Here is a 19,344-nt window from a genome sequence, read left to right on the forward strand (position 1 = left end):
CAAGTTCTGACTTCATCGCATTTTTCTCCATTTCTGACGAGATGATGGCAAGAACAACCACCCTCCGCACAGGAGAAAGGGGCGGGGCAGCCCCCGCTGAGTGGGCGTGACCTCCGCCGAGTGGGCGTGGCCCTTGTCCGGCCCCGCCCCCGGCGCTTCCCGCGCCTGCGCAGTAGCTCTCGGCGCCAGTCTCGCGAGATTCCCGCCTCTCCCCTCAGCGCTCGGCCCGGCCGCGGCCCGACGGGATCTTTCGAGAAGTCCCCCCGCCCCGAGGAGGCAGCGCCCGCCGCCGCCGCGCATTTAAACGGGCCGAGCCGCGGCTCCTCCGGCGCCTCCGCTCCTTCTCCCGCTCGCAGCTATGTCGGTGGTGGGCATCGATTTGGGTTTCCAGAGCTGCTATGTGGCCGTGGCCCGCGCCGGCGGCATCGAGACCATCGCCAATGAGTACAGCGACCGCAGCACGCCGTGAGTGGGGCTGAGGCGGCGGGAGGGCAGTGGCGCCCGCCGGGCCGGGCCCGCTCCCGCCTCCTTCCCGGGGAGGGAGCCCAGGCGGGGTCTGGGGGCGCTGCGCTTCCCCCCGCGGCGGGCCCGGAGCAGCGGGCTCGGTAAATAAGTGCTTCAAGAAAGGCCGGGTAGCCAGCGGCAGGCGGGGAGAGGTGCTGCGGGTGACCCTCTGTCTCGGGGGGGGGTAGGACCAGCGTGTCCTCCGTGAGCCAGGGCTGTGCGCTTACAGGGTGCGTGAATATAAGAAAAAGCATCCGTATCCTCGACTGCTGGACGTAACAAAGCTTAATTTCCAGTACATTTATACGCCGTGTTCTGGCACATCTTTTTGTTCTCCTGCAGCTCAAGTCCTGTTTCCCCCAGCGCGGCCGGGCTGACGCTGAGCTGGTGCTTAGCTCTGTGCGAGCTCCTTGGCCGTTGGGCCAAAGCTTGGGAAAGCTGCTTAGCAGCCTTGCCTTCAGTCTGTGTGTTTCTTTGTTCAGCAAGGGCTCTCAAAAAACTTGCACTTGTTTTGAGTGTTGGGTCTTTGAGAGACTCCCTTGAAGGTGGTCACCAGGTTGACAAGTTATGGGGAGGTGGAATGTGAACAGGCAGTACAGAGTCAGACACCTGCCCCCTGCGAGGGGAACTGCCTTACAGTGCAGTTGGCTGGTGAGCTTGGACCTCAAGCACGTTACACTTGACAGGGTGTACAGTATATTCTAACTCTGCTTATAGAAATAGGCCTCTCAACACATTTCTCAAGAAGGGTGTGCATTGCCTAGTTTTAATAAAAAACGTGCTAAGAAGGAGGGGGAGCACTGGGGTAAAACTTGTCTAAGAATGAATTGCAAAATAAAGGTGGAAGGGGAACTTCTAGTGAATCAGAGCTGGAGGGGAACTGTTTAGAAAGTGGACTTAAAAGTATTTCTACAGCTTGCTGTATGTTGTGGTATAGCTTTATTTTAAGAATATACTAAAGTAAATAGCTGTCTTGAGACAATTGCATCTAGGTTTGGGGTTTTTTTAGATCCCTCACATCTCTTTAAAAAGACCAGGGACCGAAAATGACCTTGCGTCTCATTAGACAATACCTCAGCTCTGTTTGCCTGTTACTGTCTCTAAGCAATGAGTAAATGGAGAAGGAAGTTTTTAATTCAGTACATGTGCTAGAGTAAGGACTTGTCTCTCAAGTATTCTCGATAATATGTAAGTGTAAAGGTTAGATGTACTAGAAAAATATTTAATGTAAAGAATTTCAAAGCAGTCTTCTAATAGCTCTAAGTATCTGGTCCTCAGGGAGTTGGAAGTTCTACTTATATATAGTTGAGATATGAACACAGATCTCATCGAAGGAGATAAGCTGTATAAAATATCTGACACAGTGCATCTTTCAGGAAATAATTCGGTTACAAAAGGCTAAAATGAAATTGGTAAAAATTAGCATAATGAAAATGATAGTTTTTAACAAGACTTAATCTCCAAGTACTGTTTGGAGGGAATGCAGAAAACCATTCTGTAAGCAAACACCTCTATTGAAAGAAATCATTAATAACTTCTAAGTGTCTGTCTTGGAAACAGAAAGCCTGGTTCAGAAAGTCAGTGCTTAGCATTTCTTTACAGTGAGCTGTGGGGGTAGTTGTGCGAGGTGTTGTGACAGGTTTCCTCAGGGATCAACTCATGGTCAGGGTTAAACACTGTTTTCTATGATGACATGTAAGTTTTGGGAAGGATTAGCAGGTGTGTGTTACTGTGATCATTTGTATGGGCAAAGTAAACCCTTCTGAATATATTGTACTTGGTTCAGCAGCACAGATGACGTTCTCACTGAATCTGTGTCCAGCTCTGTGCTTGGATTTTTCCAGAATCCTATAAAATTTGAACTTGTGTATCCAAAAGCAGTGCAAACCATGTTTGTGCCTTGAATAAGGTACTCTTAAAATGGAAAAGTTGGTAGAGAGAAAGCTAGTAACCAATGAGGAGAAGAAAAAAAAAGTAAGATAATGAAGCTATCTCCATAAGGATGAAGGGCCTTCGATTAAGTGCAATAGTTGTAACTGATCTTCAGAAGCTTGTGCTGCTCTTCAGTGTAGAGGAAATGCGCTGTCAGAGGATGGGGGTGTCCTCCAAGGAGGTGAAGGTGGGTGGGAGGGTACCTGAGGGTGAGGTAGTGCCTGCAGGTGTGTTATGGAAGTTCACAGCTCTGCTTAAGTTGCTTCGTTAGACCTCTGACCTTCCCTGTGATTATGTTTCTATTTAAAATGCTATGGTTAGTTATTCAATGTCCAGTAAACTGTGTAATAGTATAATTTGTATTTAATGAGTTAACCCTGGTTCCTATGGTGAACTAATGTGAGGAATGAGACTGGCTGAAAATTCTTCCTTCCCTCCCTCTTTCCCCTTGAGCTGACTTCTGCGCTGGGTCCCTGTGCAGCTCCCCGAGGCTCGGTTGGAGCCAGGCCTAACTCGGGAGAAGGGTTGGGATGGGCAGAAAGGGACAGAAAGGGACGGAGCAGAGCCGAGTTAGAGCCACCCCGTCTGTCCAGCTGCAGCTCCTCGGAGAAGCTTGCCTGTTCATGAAGCCAAGCAGGGGACGAGCGTGGTCAGGAAGAATGTAGGCACTTAAGGGTTTTATTCCTAGTGTGTAATATGGAAACCTGTATTTTTGATTACTGTGCTCTGTCCTTCTGTTGAGACAGACTTCTACCTTGAAGTTTTAGTCTGGCAGGTTTAAAGAGTTCTATAAATTAGTGGACTTGTGGTGAATGGAGGCTGATGGCTTGTGAATTTAGCAGTGAAGTGGCTGGATATAGTTTTTTGGTCCGTGAGAAAAGCAACAATTCATGTTCATGTCTTAACTCCTTTCTGGAGAGCAGAGTAAATTGATAACTAGCTTTCTGCTCAGGGCTCGTTTAGATTTTTAGCTGTATGCTCTGCAGCTCCTGCTCCCTTAGCGTGGGCCTTAGGGTCTGCATAGCACAGAAATTCCCCAGGTTTTGTTAACTAATCCCTTGAATAGCTGTTTCAAATAATAACAGATTCATTCAGAAATGTTAATTCTGTTGCAACATATGCTTTAGGGTGGGTATTGTTTAATTTGTTAAGTTATTAATAAATTGGAAGAAGATACAAACCCAGTGCAATTATATCACTCTAGTCTTCAATTCTGGTTTTGACAGTTTGTGTTTGGAAGACGGATTCTAAACCTCAGGCTGAGTTGGAGTTTGTTTCTTGTGGCAGCCCTATGGCATAACCCTGCTGTAAAGCAGATTCTTGACCTGCTGCAGAGAGAGCAGCTTCATTACGCTGTTAGTGTGTTGGGTGAATAGTAAAGATCTGCTTGACTTAGAGCAATTTTTTTTCCCCAGTAAGTTTACCTCAGTGGTATGAGGAACTTGGATTAGAGGGCTGGATTTAATTTGTTAGGGCTTCCACAGTTTGTTGAATATTTAAATCAAGAGGCTTAATAGGACTAGGAATTTCTCCAAAAAGAATTTAAAAAATGCTCCTGTCTTTTCAGAACTGCAGGCTGTCACAAAGCAGTTTTGAGTAAAGTATGATTTTTATTTCAGTGAGTACAGATTAAATTCATAAACATCAGTCTTTCTTTAAGAGCAGAAGTAAAAAACCTGCAGAGGTTGCTTTAAAACTAGAAACCTTAGTTAGCATTTGGTACAGACGTGTAGGAATGACTTTCTTGCTATCTGATTTAACTCATGTATTTCTTCTGAACAGTTGAATGTTTCCTGTATTACTTATCTTTGAGTGACTTAGGTGTATGACTAATTATTGAGATAAAGGGTGTCTACCCAATTATTACTTAGATGTGAAACTTGAGGTAGCATGAATAAGTTTGGTTTTAGTGCTGTTCTGCAGAGAGGAGCATTGCTGTTTTAACTGAACTTAGAGTGCCTGTTTCCAGAATTCACAGAACATTCCATGCATGTATTGCAGTGAGTGGCCAACTTTCTTAATGAACCAAATACTGTTTAAAATATCCCTAGTCTTAATTAATATTATCAACACTTTTGAACAAAAAGATGTGCAGTTCTACGAATCACTTACTAACTGGAAATCTTTCTTCTTATTATAGATCATGTATAGCCTTTGGACCCAAGAATCGCTCAATTGGTGCTGCAGCAAAAAGCCAGGTGAGCGTATAGTTTGGGTAAAAGCAACATCAGTAGTCTAAAATCAGAGTGGCAGAATGTATTTTTTATCATTGAAGATTACAAATGTCTCTGAGCTGGTGTCCTAGTGTCTCTGTAACTGTAATGAACAGCTGAGCTTAATTCAGCTGTTCAGCATGTGATGCTGCTTTGTCCTCTGGGTAGAAATCTAAGGGTTGATCGCTGCACATAATGAAATGTACAAAAAAAACAGTCTTTGCCTCTTAAATTCTGATAAATACCAATTTTTTCAGGTTGTGAATGTAAATTCTAAGCTAAGCAGTAGTGTTTCATCCTACCTGAGCTTGTTCCAGTTCGTTTGCTTTTAATTAATAGCTTTTAATGACGTGACTACATTCTGTAGAATTCCACTAAGTGCATAGTTCTGGCAGAAAGGGGACGTACTTGAGTGTAAATATATATAGCTTTCTTGACTCTCTGGTTGAATCACAACCTAAATATCTCTTAGGTGCTCTTGCCATACTCCGAGTTTCTGTTAGTGTAGGTAGGTAAATATGATTTAAGGACTGAGAAGAAGTTAAGCTGATTTGTCCTGCCTGTGACTTTTGGGTCCTGCTGTATCGTATCTTGTGTTGCTGCGAAACCCCTATAAAACGTGATTTTTCTTTTGAAGTCCTCTACAGGAAGTGACTATTCAAACACTTGGTTTTTCTTAGCCTAAAATACCTAGAGATGTGTGAAGATTCATTATCTAGAATACAAAAATGACTGGACACAGCCATGTTACTCAAGAACAGAAGAACTGTACTAGAACTAAATACAGATGTTTTTTCTGGAATTGAGTGTCTGCTTAGCTTAAAGAAATTCATTGATACAGAGATCCAGTAGAGATGAGGTATGTCCTGCAGAAACTAAACTTACAGAGAATCAGAACCAGGTTACTTAGGAAATAGCCACTTGACTGAAACTGAATCCCAGGTAAATATTAAATAGTGGAGTGCTTGTCTGCTTTGTCAATTACTGTATTTTTTTCGCATGTGTCTTGCTCTAATGTAAATGAAAGAATTAAACAAGTTTACTTTCACTATGTGAGAAAAAGCTATAATGACGTTTCACTTCTCCATTTGTGCTGATCTCTGCTGTTAATAAAAGACGATCTACCTTTTGTCAGTTAAATCAAGTTGACAGTATCACCTTGGGGCCCTCCTGACTTTTTAAAGCTTCATGACGAGGTCCTTGAGCTGTTTTGTGAGAATATCTGTGTATTGACTGTCACATGCGTGTGGTGAACCTGAACTGGAGTTTACATCAATATGCTTGTTATGTTTGTGAAATTACTGGCTGCAGCGCCGTAGAAAGGTAGGGTGGTAGGAAACAGGTAAATGGGAGAGACACTTCGCTAACATTTTTAGTGTCCTACACATACACTATGGAAATTGACTGCTGTCTTAATCAGTTTTTGATAGAATCTTGGCTCTGTTTTCTAGCACACATTTTATTTTAAATCTCAAATTCCTGTAGGTTGCCTCAGCAATCAGAGGGAAGTTGCCTTCTAGCAACTGCCTTGATACTATTAAGATACAAATGACAAAAATATTCTGGCGAGAGAAGCATGAGAACAAAACTCTGTCTTCTGTTTGAAATTCAGATGTTCCCCTGACACGCTGTATTAAAGATTTCTTTTCCTCTAGGTTATTTCAAATGCAAAGAATACAGTACAAAGTTTTAAAAGATTTCATGGTCGTGCATTCTCAGATCCCTTTGTTCAAGCTGAAAAAGCAAGCCTTGCGTATGAACTTGTCCAGCTGCCAACGGGCTCAACTGGCATCAAGGTAAGTCTGGCATATTTGAACAAGAGCCAGAGGAGGAAACTGATAGTTTCCTTTTATCTCTTTATTTTGAATCTGTTCGCTGTAGTTCCCGTTCTCTTGTGAATGGAAAGCCTTAAAGAGGGAATAAAGGGCTAATAACACAGATAGTCTCTCCAGGCGTTGGGTGAGACTGATTTTACAGTTAGACTGCCTTGCAGAGCCAGTCCCACACAAACTGTTTTAGCAGTGCTATTTTCCTTCACTGCCTGGTGAATTTGGAAGACAAGCTGTGTCACCAGTGTACTTATTTAGCTGCTGTCCAGATACTGCAAGAGTGTAAGATGGCAGCTTAGTGCTTTGGGTGAAATGGTAAGAATTTGTCTCTTTCAGCAATGGCTGAAATTGGATTTTAGCAACAACTATCTTAGTCCAGAACAGTAGGGAGGAAGGCATCCTAGGCATTGTTGAGCAATTAGGAGTTAAAAAAACCAAACTGCGTCCAGAGCAGCTTTGTGTATGTGAATTCTTAAACATGCATTCCAGTGTTTGTGTATTATCTCCTCTCAGCTGCTGTGCACGAGCTAGGCTATTGGAGAAGGCTGTCTAGAGCTGTGTTCCTGTTTAAGCTTGCTTTTAGGAAAGACTTTCTTGCATGTCTAATGTTTGTAGTGTGTGGTTTTTACTGTAGTGTAACACATGTGTACACAACTTTTATTTGAAGGCCATGTATATGGAAGAAGAAAGAAACTTTACTATTGAACAGGTGACAGGAATGCTTCTTACCAAATTAAAAGAGACCGCTGAGAATGCGCTTAAGAAGCCTGTAGTTGACTGTGTTGTTTCTGTAAGTATGTGATAGTAAGTCAGTCTTACATATTTGGTATCAAACTGAAATGATTACAGCGTTAAATTGTCCATTAAACTTGAATATTCGGGTATTTATTTTCTGTTTAAAACTGAATCTTGCATCTCTTCTTCAAAACTAGACTTCATTAACGGTGAGAAGTCTTAAATTGCTGCTAATGAGCAGCACAAATAACAGATACTTGTTTCTGGTTCTTTGCTCTTAGAGTGGCTTGTGAGACAGAATGGAAAAAGATTCACAAAAAGTAACTTTGTCTTCATGTAATGTTTTCTTTGCTTTTTCTCTGTTGCAACTGAAATGATCACTAAATTTGAAGGATGCCTCAGCTGTGCTCTGTACTGACTCTACACACTTGTAACTGTTTGCTAAAGATGGCTCTTCTAAAGGTTAATATTGGCTGTCTGATTTTCTTGCAGGTTCCTTCTTTCTACACAGATGCAGAAAGGAGATCTGTGATGGATGCCACACAGATTGCTGGTCTCAACTGTCTGAGACTAATAAATGAAACAACTGCAGGTAATAACTCCCTCACTTAGTATTGTAGTTTTTTTAGATAAAAGGGCTTTTAATCTGTCACTGATGCATGCACTCTGGAATTACTGCTGGTTTTGTAAACTTAAAATAGATTAGTTGATCATAAAGTTTCTTAAGCTCTGGTCATGTTTTTTTATTGCTTTAGAGGCATAAAGGTATTTCTTGAATACCTGTTTTAATGCAGCTGCTGGGAGGGACTGATACTGTTTAATGTTCTTCCGTGTTCATTGGTGCTGGGAATTATTTTAACAAGGTATCAATTTATGTAGCTTGAAAAGTAGATGAAATGCTAATGCTGTTTACTGATGTACCATGTATTTCTTAACGAATTACAAAACTGAATGTCCTAACTATACTCTTTGACTCTTGTCTCTCTGTAGTTGCCCTTGCATATGGAATCTATAAGCAAGACCTGCCTGCCTTGGAAGAGAAGCCACGGAATGTTGTTTTTGTGGATATGGGGCATTCTGCATATCAAGTTTCTGTTTGTGCATTCAACAAAGGAAAACTGAAAGTAAACAATCTGTTATGCATCCATTTTAATTACCAGTAGAAATATTCACCAGTACATACACGGCCTGTGACAGGCAAGCTTGCCTGTCTTTACATAAGTGCATCCAGACAGCTCAATTTGTATTCTTAAAATTGCACTTGGTCTGGAGTTAAAAGTAGGGCAGGGAACTAGAGAGCTTCTGAGCAGTATGTGGAGGAGACAAACATGCCTTAATCAGCAGAGTTTGGCAGAGAATAAAAAACCTGGAATAAATGATCTGTTCAGAAATTATCTGACTGGATGCTGCTTTCAAAACATACTCTAGTTCAGCTGTGAGATCTAGCATTAAAACAGGAATTCCTAGAATGGTGTAACTGACACATTTTTTTAGCACTGTGGTGCTCGTGTAAAAAAAAAAAAGTAAAAGCATTCTTAATTACTTTAAGCTGCAAACAGAAGATAAGCAAGTTAGTGTGCTTCTAAGTGTGAGTTGCCAAAGCGTTACTGTTTTCCAGCAAATACTAACATTCCTTAGTTGGCTTTTTTAAGATTACAATCTGGACTCTTGCAGTTCCAATGACTTTCTTTTAATCTGCTAGAGAACCAAAGACAAATTTTAAAGCATGGGGTAGTGAAACGAAGAGAAGGCAAGAGTTGTGAGAACACTAGTTTTGTTGTAGTTACGTCTCCTCTTGTGAGGAGATATAAACTACTTTGTGTTTCTCTCAGATTTGTCTTTTGAACTTTGAAGCCATAGGAGTAGTGAAGGGATGCTTTTGAGTATAGAATGGAGAGCTGGACAGCAAGGCAGTTAAAACAGTGTGGAGACCAAACCTAGTTTGAAAGAGTATTGAGAATAATGTGATACTTTAAGGTTTTACTAAAAAAAGGGCATAGTGTGTTTAAAGAGTAGAATCAGCTGAGGTGGATGGGCTACAGATATTCTTTGCAGATAATTCCCTCGTGAGCACCTATTTGTGAGAGTTAGTAACACTTACTCTCTTCGTGTTTTATTTTTAGCTTGGTGTAAGCATGTTCCACCCTTATGAGGCATCAAATATTAAGCCAGGACATAATTCAAACTGACAGTGGCTAAGCAGAATTTGGAAACTCTGATGGTCTGCCTACAGCACAAGTTACTGAACAGATTGTGTTGCTAAGCCTTGCCCTATCTTCCTAAATTTCTTTTTAAAGTTGTCACCTCATTACAGCAAGGCTGGGTGCCCAAGGCTGCTTTTTAGCATTATAGGAATGATTTTTTTTCTCCTCCTGGAACTTGTAGCTACTGCATGTATGTGCTGCAATTCTTGTGAGTTACCATTCACAGAGTGGTCCAATATTTGTGTAGCTGTCAGAATTTGTCAGTGGTATTGATGGTTCTTTCTTCAACACCATTTTGAATGTATCTACTATCAGCTACAAAAGTCATGGTTTAGACTTGGTAGGCTTTAAAGAAAGAGCATCCCTTAGGATATGTGTGGTTGTTTCTGCACTTGCAATCCACATAAACTATCAGATGTTAGTGATGCAATTGCTACTTAGGTTGTCCTGAAATACAAGAGAATGGCTTAATTGTTGCCAGCAGCATCCACAAAATATGAAAGATGAGTATGGGACATGGCTTTATTGTTTGGGGTAGGTTAGGCTTCTAGATGGGGCTTATCAAAAAAAACTTGTCACTCGCTGGTGATGGCAAGGGCAGGATAAAAATGAACTTTACTGGATTTTTTCTGTTGTGGTTGCACCAGTCTAATTCTTCCTCCATAATAATGTTGTGATACTTGTTTTGGTTCAGAGTTGGACTATATATGAAACAAAGAAATGCTTTGAATTTAACTGCTAATAGGTTTCACTGAAGTAATGACAAATTGTGCTGTTACTGAAGAGTTCAATTTTTTTAAGGTCCTTGCTACATCATTTGATACAACACTTGGAGGCAGGAAGTTTGATGAAATGTTAGTTGAATACTTTTGTGAAGAATTTGGAAAGAAATATAAACTAGACATAAAGTCAAAGATTCGTGCGTTGTTGAGGCTATACCAGGAATGTGAAAAACTGAAAAAATTGATGAGTGCTAATGCCTCTGATCTCCCGATGAACATAGAATGCTTCATGAATGACATAGATGTCTCTGGAACAATGAACAGGTAATGCTTATACTTTATAAAAGTAAGCTTTAGAGTACCCTTCAGTCCAGAAAGAAACTTAGTATAAAGTACCAGTTGTTAGGGCTGGAGGGAGGTGGGAAGTGTAAGAACAAGATGTGCAGGGCTGCTGTTCAAAATGATGGTGTTTAGTCAGTGGCCTGGAGTTAGCAGGGAGTGCTGTGGATGTTGCAAGTGTGCTTGGGTTACTAGAACCACGTTTGTCTGGGAGAATATCCTAAATAAGTATAGAACTGGGACTGGGGTGGGGAGAAAACCCTGCAGTACGTAGTTAAAATGGCATTCTTCCAATTTTGGCATGCTGTTGTATTTGCAGTATTAATGTGCTTATGGTGTGCTATAGCTTTATGGCTTCTTCCAACAGAAGTAAATTTTTAGAGATGTGTGATGGGCTCCTTGCAAGAGTGGAACCACCCCTTCGCAGCGTGCTCGAGCAAGCCAGTAAGTGTATACGTGTTCTGTGTTCTGCATACAGAAAAGAGACCCCCACAACACAAGCTTCCTTTGGGTGTTGACAGAATGGACAGATGGATTTAGCACAGCGAACAAGTTCTCGCTTAGTGGTCGCAAGCTTTTTAAAACGTTCTCACACAAGCTAAGATCTGAAGTTCTTAGTGCTTAGACACATGGAGAGCAAGCTTAAAATAGTGGTTGGTCTAGTGGAACTCTTAGTTGACAATGTCAGCATATTAATGTGAAACAAACATTTAATCTATAAAAACTAATGTCTGACTCCTTTCTAGAGTTAAAGAAGGAGGATATTTATGCAGTAGAGATAATTGGTGGTACCACAAGAATCCCTGCTGTTAAAGAGAAGATCAGTAAATTTTTTGGCAAAGAAGTCAGTACGACTTTGAATGCAGATGAGGCTGTTGCACGAGGTTGTGCACTGCAGGTAAAAAGTGCTGTTTGTTTTAGCTGTGAGTATTTTTTACTGAAACCCATGAATATTTGAGCCAGAGTCTGCAGGTAATGTGAAAGATACTTCATGTGTATCGTAGAATAGATAAGCTTCAAGAAAGCAGTTAGGAAAATAGCAGCTTTAAGGGATTGCTCTGGGCTGTTTGTCTAAGCCAAATCAGTGGATCAGTGTAGTGTGTTGAAGTGAAACGTGTACTTGACTTCTGCTGTGGCTGGAAGCTGGGACTGATAAAGTTCATGTTGTTTTCTCTTCAAGGCTCCTTTGGGTGCCTAGGTTAAACAGGGCGGGGGGAAAAAAACAGATTTTATAGAACTACTAATAAACTTGTGTTACGGTGATTGCTTGAAAACTGAAGGATTAGGTTCTTGCTAATGGAAATCTGTGTCTTCAGGTGGAATCAGTCACTGCTGAATGGCTTAAGCAGTAGTAATACTCCATACTTACTAGTGCTGCCATCTCTTAAATGCATCTTAACTTCGCTCTGATCACCTCATTTCTCTCTTCAGATGTTTAATGTGTACTTACAGTTCGATCAGTGGTACAAACTAGCTATTGGAATCTGCTTAAAAAGAGAATTTTGTGTTATGATATACAAAAAAACTGGTACTATGTCACTCTAGAGAGTAACTTTCGGGTTTTTTGATTTCTTATATTGGCACTAAAAACAACTCAGTAGCTTAACCATAGCAAACCAAACAACGCAATGACTCTAAACTAAAACTTGTGTATTTCCGCTTTCAGTGTGATCAGATCATGGCACCCTCCTGGAAAGGAAGGGCACGTAGGAGCTGCCAGTGCTTGTTATGCAGGTTCCAAGTCCACCAGTATTGGTCTCCTTGAAGCTAGAGTAATCTACATATTAAGCAGCATAAATAGCTACTTGCTGAATTAAATTACTGTTCGCCTGAAGTTTGAATGTTTGTAATATGGCTCTTGTGCTCTTTCAGTGTGCTATTTTATCCCCGGCTTTCAAAGTGAGAGAGTTTTCTATCACAGATTTGATACCGTATCCTATTTCTTTACGATGGAATTCACCAGCAGAGGAAGGGTTAAGGTAAAAAAGTTCAATCTTCTTGCACGATTACTAAATGATGACGACTAAAGTAAATAACACTTCTAGAGCAGTGCCCATTTAACAACTCAAATTTTGATACTTTTTCTGAAGTTAATGACAGTGGAAAACAAAAGCAAGGATGGGTGGCACTTTGGCACTTCCTACATGGCTATTGGTCTTCCTTTAACCTAAAAGGTTAGGAGTCTGTTTTGTCACCTCTTAAAGAAGCTTTTCCTTAAGGTATAAGATATCTAGAAAAGTTTCATTAACTTTCTCAGATGCATCATCCCACATACCAAACAAATGCTCTGTTTTGTCTTACAGTGACTGTGAGGTCTTTCCCAAGAACCATGCTGCTCCATTTTCTAAGGTCCTCACATTCTACAGAAAGGAACCTTTTACTCTCGAGGCCTACTACAGTTCTCCCAAGGAGCTGCCTTACCCAGATCCTGCTATAGGTTAAGACCATTTTGTCACTTTAAGCTTTACTAATAGTCTTGTACATGTTTCAGGACTTCTTTGACTAATTCTGTGGTCTGGAAAGTGCAACCTACTACAAATGCTGTAGGGACAGGTTTCCAAAGGCATGGATCCACAGCAAAATGAGTGGAGTAACATGAAGTTTGTGGACAAATAGGCTAAATAAAAAGCATCCTGATGTTGGAGCAAATTTGAAAGGCACCTGCTCAGCACTGCAGTCTTACTTTGATACAAGTAACACAAGCTTTTACAGCATACTGCAGAGAATTTCTGATAGTTGTGTGTCCTAGCATTGCTGAGTAAAAAATTGAATTGTTGGACTTGAGTAGGATTTGATACCCTCTGAGTGCATTGCAGTGATCCATTGTCAGCAACAATCAGGCTTTACTTTCAGTGATTACATTAATAAAATGGTATGTTTTTTTCCTTCTGGGATTGTTTAGCTCACTTCTTGGTTCAGAAGGTCACTCCTCAAACAGATGGATCCAGTTCGAAAGTGAAAGTCAAAGTTAGAGTAAATATTCACGGCATCTTCAGTGTTTCAAGTGCATCTTTAGTGGAGGTTCATAAATCTGATGAGAATGAAGAGCCTATGGAAACAGATCAGCATGCAAAAGAGGAAGAGGTAATCGACTTCATTGCTCTTGGCTACTTAGAAAACCAATGAAGTGCAGTTGGCCAGGTTCTGGGAAGGTTCTAAGACTTGTGTAAGGATTTAGTAGACGTGTCCAGCAACTAAAATACGAAGATGTGATTAAGCACTAATTGAAGTATGTTACACCAGTAACAGATCTCTTAACCAGGACTGTGAGGTATAGATGAAATTCTTCATTATGCTAGGAGTGTTGCCTCCCTAAGCAAAGACTAGAAGCTTATAATTTATGGATTGAGGCTCTACTTTGGTTTTCATTCTGTTTCTTGTACCTAAAGAGCATTAGGTGTAAGTGAAGTGATCAGCCTAAGAACTGAAGCAGTGATCTGTATGTGCATTATTTAATTAATGTCAAATTGGATCTCTGTGAATTTCAGAAGATGCAAGTAGACCAGGAAGAGCAACAAAAGACTGAAGAACAACAGCAAGCCCAACCTGAAAATAAGGCAGAGTCTGAAGAAATGGAGGTAACATGAACATCTGAGACTTCTATTTTTTTTGTAGCATACTTCCAGAAGATTCATGAGAATATGTAGTGTGTGAGAGCATCTGCTGCCTTTGTCAGCTCTGGAAGCTGAATTTTTATTGGGATCTGTTGGTGGTCTGTGTTGTGATTAGAGATTTTGAAGTACGTAAATGGTGTGGAAACTGCAGACCTCAAGTGACCTGGTACTGATAAAATGAGTGAAGTCTCCTGTTTGTGGAAGAAATAAGTTACTGAAAACTAAATTACTAAATACTAGAGAAGTGGCCTACTGTAAGCACCATCATCCCCATGAATGTATATTCTGTGCCCAGAAAAGGGCTGTAATTCCATTAATAATCTCTGACTTCAGCAGCTGAAGTGTCAGTGACAGGTAATATGTAGTTCTGATGTTGAGGTGCACTAACTCAATAATACTTTTTCTGCTCTAAGTCCTGAATACTTGAACTGACTGGTGATGCTGTTTTCACTTTGAATATATTTGTTCAATGCAGACTTCTCAGGCTGAGTCAAAAGACAAGAAAGTGGATCAGCCACCTCAAGCCAAGAAGGCTAAAGTCAAGACTACCACAGTGGACCTCCCCATTGAGAATCAGCTGGTGTGGCAGATAGGGAAAGACATGCTGAACTTGTTCATTGAGAACGAGGTAAACTCTCACTTGCTCAAGCTAAAAATGTCACTAGTTGATCACCAGAAATTTTGTTGTTCATTAAACATGGTGAGTGGGTAAGGGTGATCAAGAAAAATGGAAAGGAAGAAAACATGCAGTTTTTTCTGAGGTGAACAGTGCCCTGTGGAGCTAAAATACATTCTTCCTGTGAAGTGAACGCTGTAACTCTTACTGAAGAGGTGTTCTGGAGGAAAGCTGGTTTACAGGGTGATTATTTCCAAAATCACCTGCAGTTATAAGACATTCAATGGCTGCTGCCATCAGGGTGAAGGTTCCTCAAATGGAGCAAGATTGTTCTGCCCTGTATTGGATATCCCCCCCCCAACTGAAATTAGGCTTTGTTCATATGCTGTGTTTAGAACAGATCTGTAAACCACAGAATTTCAAAATCTTTAGTCAAACATAAGCTTTTGCTAACAAGGTATCCTGGTAATAAATGTTAAATAACTGGCTCTTTAGCCAACTAATGTGACAACTTGTTCACAGGGTAAAATGATAATGCAGGATAAACTAGAGAAAGAGAGGAACGATGCCAAGAATGCAGTGGAAGAGTATGTGTATGATATGAGAGACAAACTCTGCGGTGTTTATGAGAAATTCGTTAGTGAAGATGTAAGTATTGCTGGCTTGGTTGTCTCCTAATATATTTTGTTACAATCAACAGTTGTATTTTAGTAACCTTTGACCTGTATCAGATACTGCTTACTTAGACTGTATTTTCAGGCTGTAAGTTTGGAGAAGTAGCTTTTAACCTCCCTGGCTGTGAAGATAAACTTCTCAATGTGGCCCAAGTACAAGCAGATGGTACCCAGGGTATATTGTGTGTTCTTCTCTGAAACAGTTGTAGCAATTAAGATCTAATCAGAGCATGTGTTTTCAGGCTGAAACAGGCTAGGAGCACTTGCACACTACAATCATTTTAAGGCAACCTACTCTATTTTGGCTCTTTGTCAATATTTAGGAATAGTTTAAGATTAAAAAAAATAAATGAAAGAACAGCCCTACCTAGGAACATAGTAGGTGGGATTAGTTTGACTAAATGTGGGTACCTGTATCTGTACAGGTTGCCTAAAAATCTCTTTGTATTATTAATTAGCTTTCCCTGTTGTACTAAAGGAGCTCGGTGTGTAATTAATGTAATTGTACGTTAGAGGACTATGTTAGTCAGACAAATCACTCCAACTCCTGCCTGGATCTGCACTGATGGCAATGGGAGCCTTGCCAGCAGGGTGTGGGCAGAGCCTACGTACCTCCATCAGAGCTGAAACTGGGACGAGTCAAGCGAGATTCATGGCACCTTGGTTTCACTCTTCTCAGGTCGGTTTCACTCTTCTCAGGCTTGCTCATACAGTGATGATGAAAATGTGAAGAAAAATAAAAAGGGGAAAAAACAGGCTTTTATGCAACAGTATTGATCTGAACTGTGGGTGTCTAGATGGTTTTTCCTTAGGCCTGGTCTCCACCATGAAGCAATACTGAAGAATATCTTATTTTTCACTAAAATAAGATAGTTTCAGACAGAGTTCTTTACATTCTAAAAATGTAACCCTTCCGGAAAGGTTCCAAGTATCCTTTAATGCTATCTGCCATCTAATAAGAGTTATCTCACCTACCTATTCTGTATGTATTGCTTCAGGATCGAAATAGCTTCACACTGAAGCTGGAAGATACAGAAAATTGGCTTTATGAAGATGGTGAAGACCAACCCAAACAAATTTACATTGATAAATTGACGGAGTTGAAGGTAAGTGGTTCTTACATTCCCACTGGAATTTACTGAATCTAGAGAACTTTGGTCAAGCAGGGAGCTGTCTTAAGTCTACTGATTCAGAGATCAGCCCTGGTAACAAACGTCTCAATCTGCTCATCAAGGACATGAGGAGCAGAGCGCCAATAGACCTGTGACAATACAGGGCTGAGGGAGACTCAGACTTTCCTGTGAGTGGAGGGAAGAGGGAAAGTTCCATAGGAGTTCAGAAATGTGAATGTACCCTGTGAAATCTTGCAGGATCTTGGTGTGGTGCTGCGTGGTTTTTGATGTCTGTATTTTGTTTCAGACTCTGGGTCAACCTATTCAGGCAAGATTTCAAGAATCGGAGGAAAGACCAAAAGCATTTGAGGACTTAGGGAAGCAAATTCAACAGTACATGAAAACTGTTCATGCGTTCAAAGCAAAGGTATTTGAATACTTAATTTCTGGCAAATGCGAAAAAGTGATACAAATCTTTTCTGAATCTTAAGGTCCTTTAAACAAAAAGCTGGTGCAACCTCCTGGCTAGATTCTGAGTTCTTGATGCTTACCATATTTTCAGAACTGGATGTTGGCTTGAAAACCTGACAATCTTTTTTAATCAGGTGCTGATTTCCTCATGGAGGGGAGAACACCAGCAGCAGTAGAACTTTGGCCCTCTGGTTAGAGCTGTGGGTGATCAGATTAATTGCTCTGCTAACCAGCCTTTGGGCTAAATGCTCTTCCTAGTATTTTGAAGCTAAAAGTTTGAAGAACTAAGCATGCAGTTCAGATGTTCCAAACAAATGTCTGCACAGCTACTACTCATTTGGCTGTTTCAGGATGAACAATACGACCATCTAGATGAAGCAGATGTAGCAAAAGTGGAGAAGAGTGCAAATGAAGCTATGGAGTGGATGAACAATAAACTTAATCTACAGAACAAGAGAAGTCTTACTTTGGACCCGGTTATAAAAGCTAAAGACATCCAAGCTAAAACTAAAGTAAGTCTTTCGTGGAAATACAGTGAATTATGCAGAATCTTTCTTGGCCTAGTTGTGCTTAGAAACCTCTGAGGTGAGAAATCTGTAATAGAAGGACAGTGGTGGGGTATTAATCTGTTAAATGTGTATTGGAACATCAGCCCTCGCCTTGAATAACCATCGGGTGGTGTCAAACGTTAGATTTGAGCAGCAGGTTGAAGTACAACTGTTGGTAGATAAAAACATTTCTAACAGTGTTTTATTTCTCTGTTTTTCTAGGAATTGACAAGTATTTGTAATCCTATAGTCACCAAACCCAAACCCAAAGTGGAACTCCCGAAGGAGGAGCAGAAACCGACCGAAGCCAACGGACCAGTAGAAGGCCAAGGGGAGGCCAACGGCGGGTCCCCGGCCGGCGAGCAGAGCGCCGCGGCCGCTGCCCCCACGGCCACGGACAAGAAGCTTCCCGAAATGGACATTGACTGAATTTCGGCACTTGTTTATATTATTGCAAACTCCAATAAAGCTTTAAGTTGTCAACTTTGTATGTTCTGAATACAAACTGAAGCAAGTGAATACCACAGCACTCTTAGTAACTTTTGGAGAGGTTTGGTCAATGCATCAAGTCAGAAACACTTCGGTAGCTAATTACTTGGTCAAATAAGCAGTATTTCGTGCTGTTATGATTGTATTTAGAAGTTTTGGTGGTATTACTAGACCTACAGCAACAGCCCTAAGCTGACTCTCCATTTTTTAAATGTCTCTGAGTCAATCTTCTTTTGAAGTAGTGTGAGATCACAAATTAAAGTCTAACTTGGCCCACTCTGTTCGCTTTCCCCCGTGGATTGCGGCAACAGCGTTACCCATCGATGCTGGGACTGCAGGAAGCCCAGAGCCTGCTGCAGCCTCATCTTTCATCTTTCTGCATCTGGCCCTTAATTTAGTGTTAACGCGCTACTCTAGATTTATTTTGAGTTGCACTTGAACAGTTCATAGTTACACGAGGTTTGCGAAGCAGGGTGTGTGGTATCGGTAGGTTTGTGAGTGCGGAGGGTCAGCCCTGACTCAGTCCTTTATCTGATCTCAAAAAAGGGGCAACTGTCCACGCCCACAGATCAGACTAAGAATGTGCTCTTAGACACAAACGTGTATTCCTGGCAAACTGCCCAGCTAATTAGACCGTGTAAACTTTTTGTCTCTAGTTAAATTAGCTGCTTGTAGAAAGAATGAATACTTGTATTTCAGCTGCCTGCACTGAGAGTTGATTCTGACTTGTTCCTAACTTTTTCTGAAGGGGGTATGCTTGCTTCCATGAGGCCTTCGTTTGGAATGCTTGGGCTTTTATTTTGTTTGTTTGTTTTTTTCCCCAGGAAAAAGAAAGACCTGACCCGTTCGGCATTTTTTTTTCTATGAGCTTTATACAATAATTTGCTTCTAGTACTGATTGTCATTAAACTTGCAAACATGAATTTGTATGTGTTTAAAATCCAAACCTGCAACACCCATTCAGATATTGCAAGAAATAAATGCACTGGATTCTACTGGATCACCTTCTCCAGCTGTTGATTGCGAGGAAGAGATGGTTGTCTCGGGGTAGATGTAAGGGCTGTGTCTGGTGCTGGAGGCGTGTGAAGGCTCTGCCCTGCGGCACCAAGGTCTCGGCGCCTGCCGAGGCGGGGGAAGTTGGGCTTTACTGAGCGTAATTCAAACCCCCTTTAATGAAGTAGCGCTAATAAATACGGGGGGGCTCTGGGCTCGCTGAGGGGATGTGCCGTGGGGGGAGGCGGCTGGTGCCAGCCCCGAGCTTGGCGGCGTTTTCTGGCCGTTTTCCGAGCGGCTCCAAGGGCTGAGGCCGCGCCTGGATAAACCCGCGCCTAGGCCCAGCTGG

The 19,344-nt window shown here is 41.3% G+C and overlaps 1 protein-coding gene across 2 annotated transcripts; it reads left to right on the forward strand.

The window, feature by feature from the left end:
- The first annotated feature begins 200 nt into the window (after nt 1-200).
- Nucleotides 201-19,002, forward strand: HSPA4 (heat shock protein family A (Hsp70) member 4). 2 transcript variants are annotated; one of them, XM_074883259.1, is made up of 19 exons: nt 201-465; nt 4,577-4,634; nt 6,305-6,445; nt 7,146-7,268; nt 7,706-7,805; nt 8,204-8,337; nt 10,219-10,463; nt 10,846-10,922; nt 11,225-11,376; nt 12,351-12,457; nt 12,782-12,915; nt 13,381-13,562; nt 13,967-14,056; nt 14,568-14,720; nt 15,231-15,356; nt 16,381-16,488; nt 16,802-16,921; nt 17,316-17,477; nt 17,736-19,002. In XM_074883259.1, exons 1-19 carry the CDS (start codon nt 359-361, stop codon nt 17,940-17,942), a joined length of 2,526 nt encoding a protein of 841 aa, XP_074739360.1. In that variant the 5' UTR covers nt 201-358; the 3' UTR covers nt 17,943-19,002. The 2 variants fall into 2 exon arrangements, with proteins under 2 accessions (XP_074739360.1, XP_074739362.1); XM_074883261.1 differs by having other exon boundaries at nt 202-465; nt 6,369-6,445.
- Nucleotides 19,003-19,344: the final 342 nt, after the last annotated feature.

This window comes from Strix uralensis, chromosome 14, assembly GCF_047716275.1.
Source record: "Strix uralensis isolate ZFMK-TIS-50842 chromosome 14, bStrUra1, whole genome shotgun sequence".
NCBI classification, from domain to species: domain Eukaryota; kingdom Metazoa; phylum Chordata; class Aves; order Strigiformes; family Strigidae; genus Strix; species Strix uralensis.

Bases quoted from the DNA above. Each gene is read 5' to 3' on its own strand.
- HSPA4 (XM_074883259.1), top strand. From the start codon at position 359: ATGTCGGTGGTGGGCATCGATTTGGGTTTCCAGAGCTGCTATGTGGCC. The intron at 8,338-10,218 runs GTAAACAATCTG...AATTTTTTTAAG, and splicing joins TCAACAAAGGAAAACTGAAA to GTCCTTGCTACATCATTTGA. The intron at 10,464-10,845 runs GTAATGCTTATA...TTCTTCCAACAG, and splicing joins GTCTCTGGAACAATGAACAG to AAGTAAATTTTTAGAGATGT.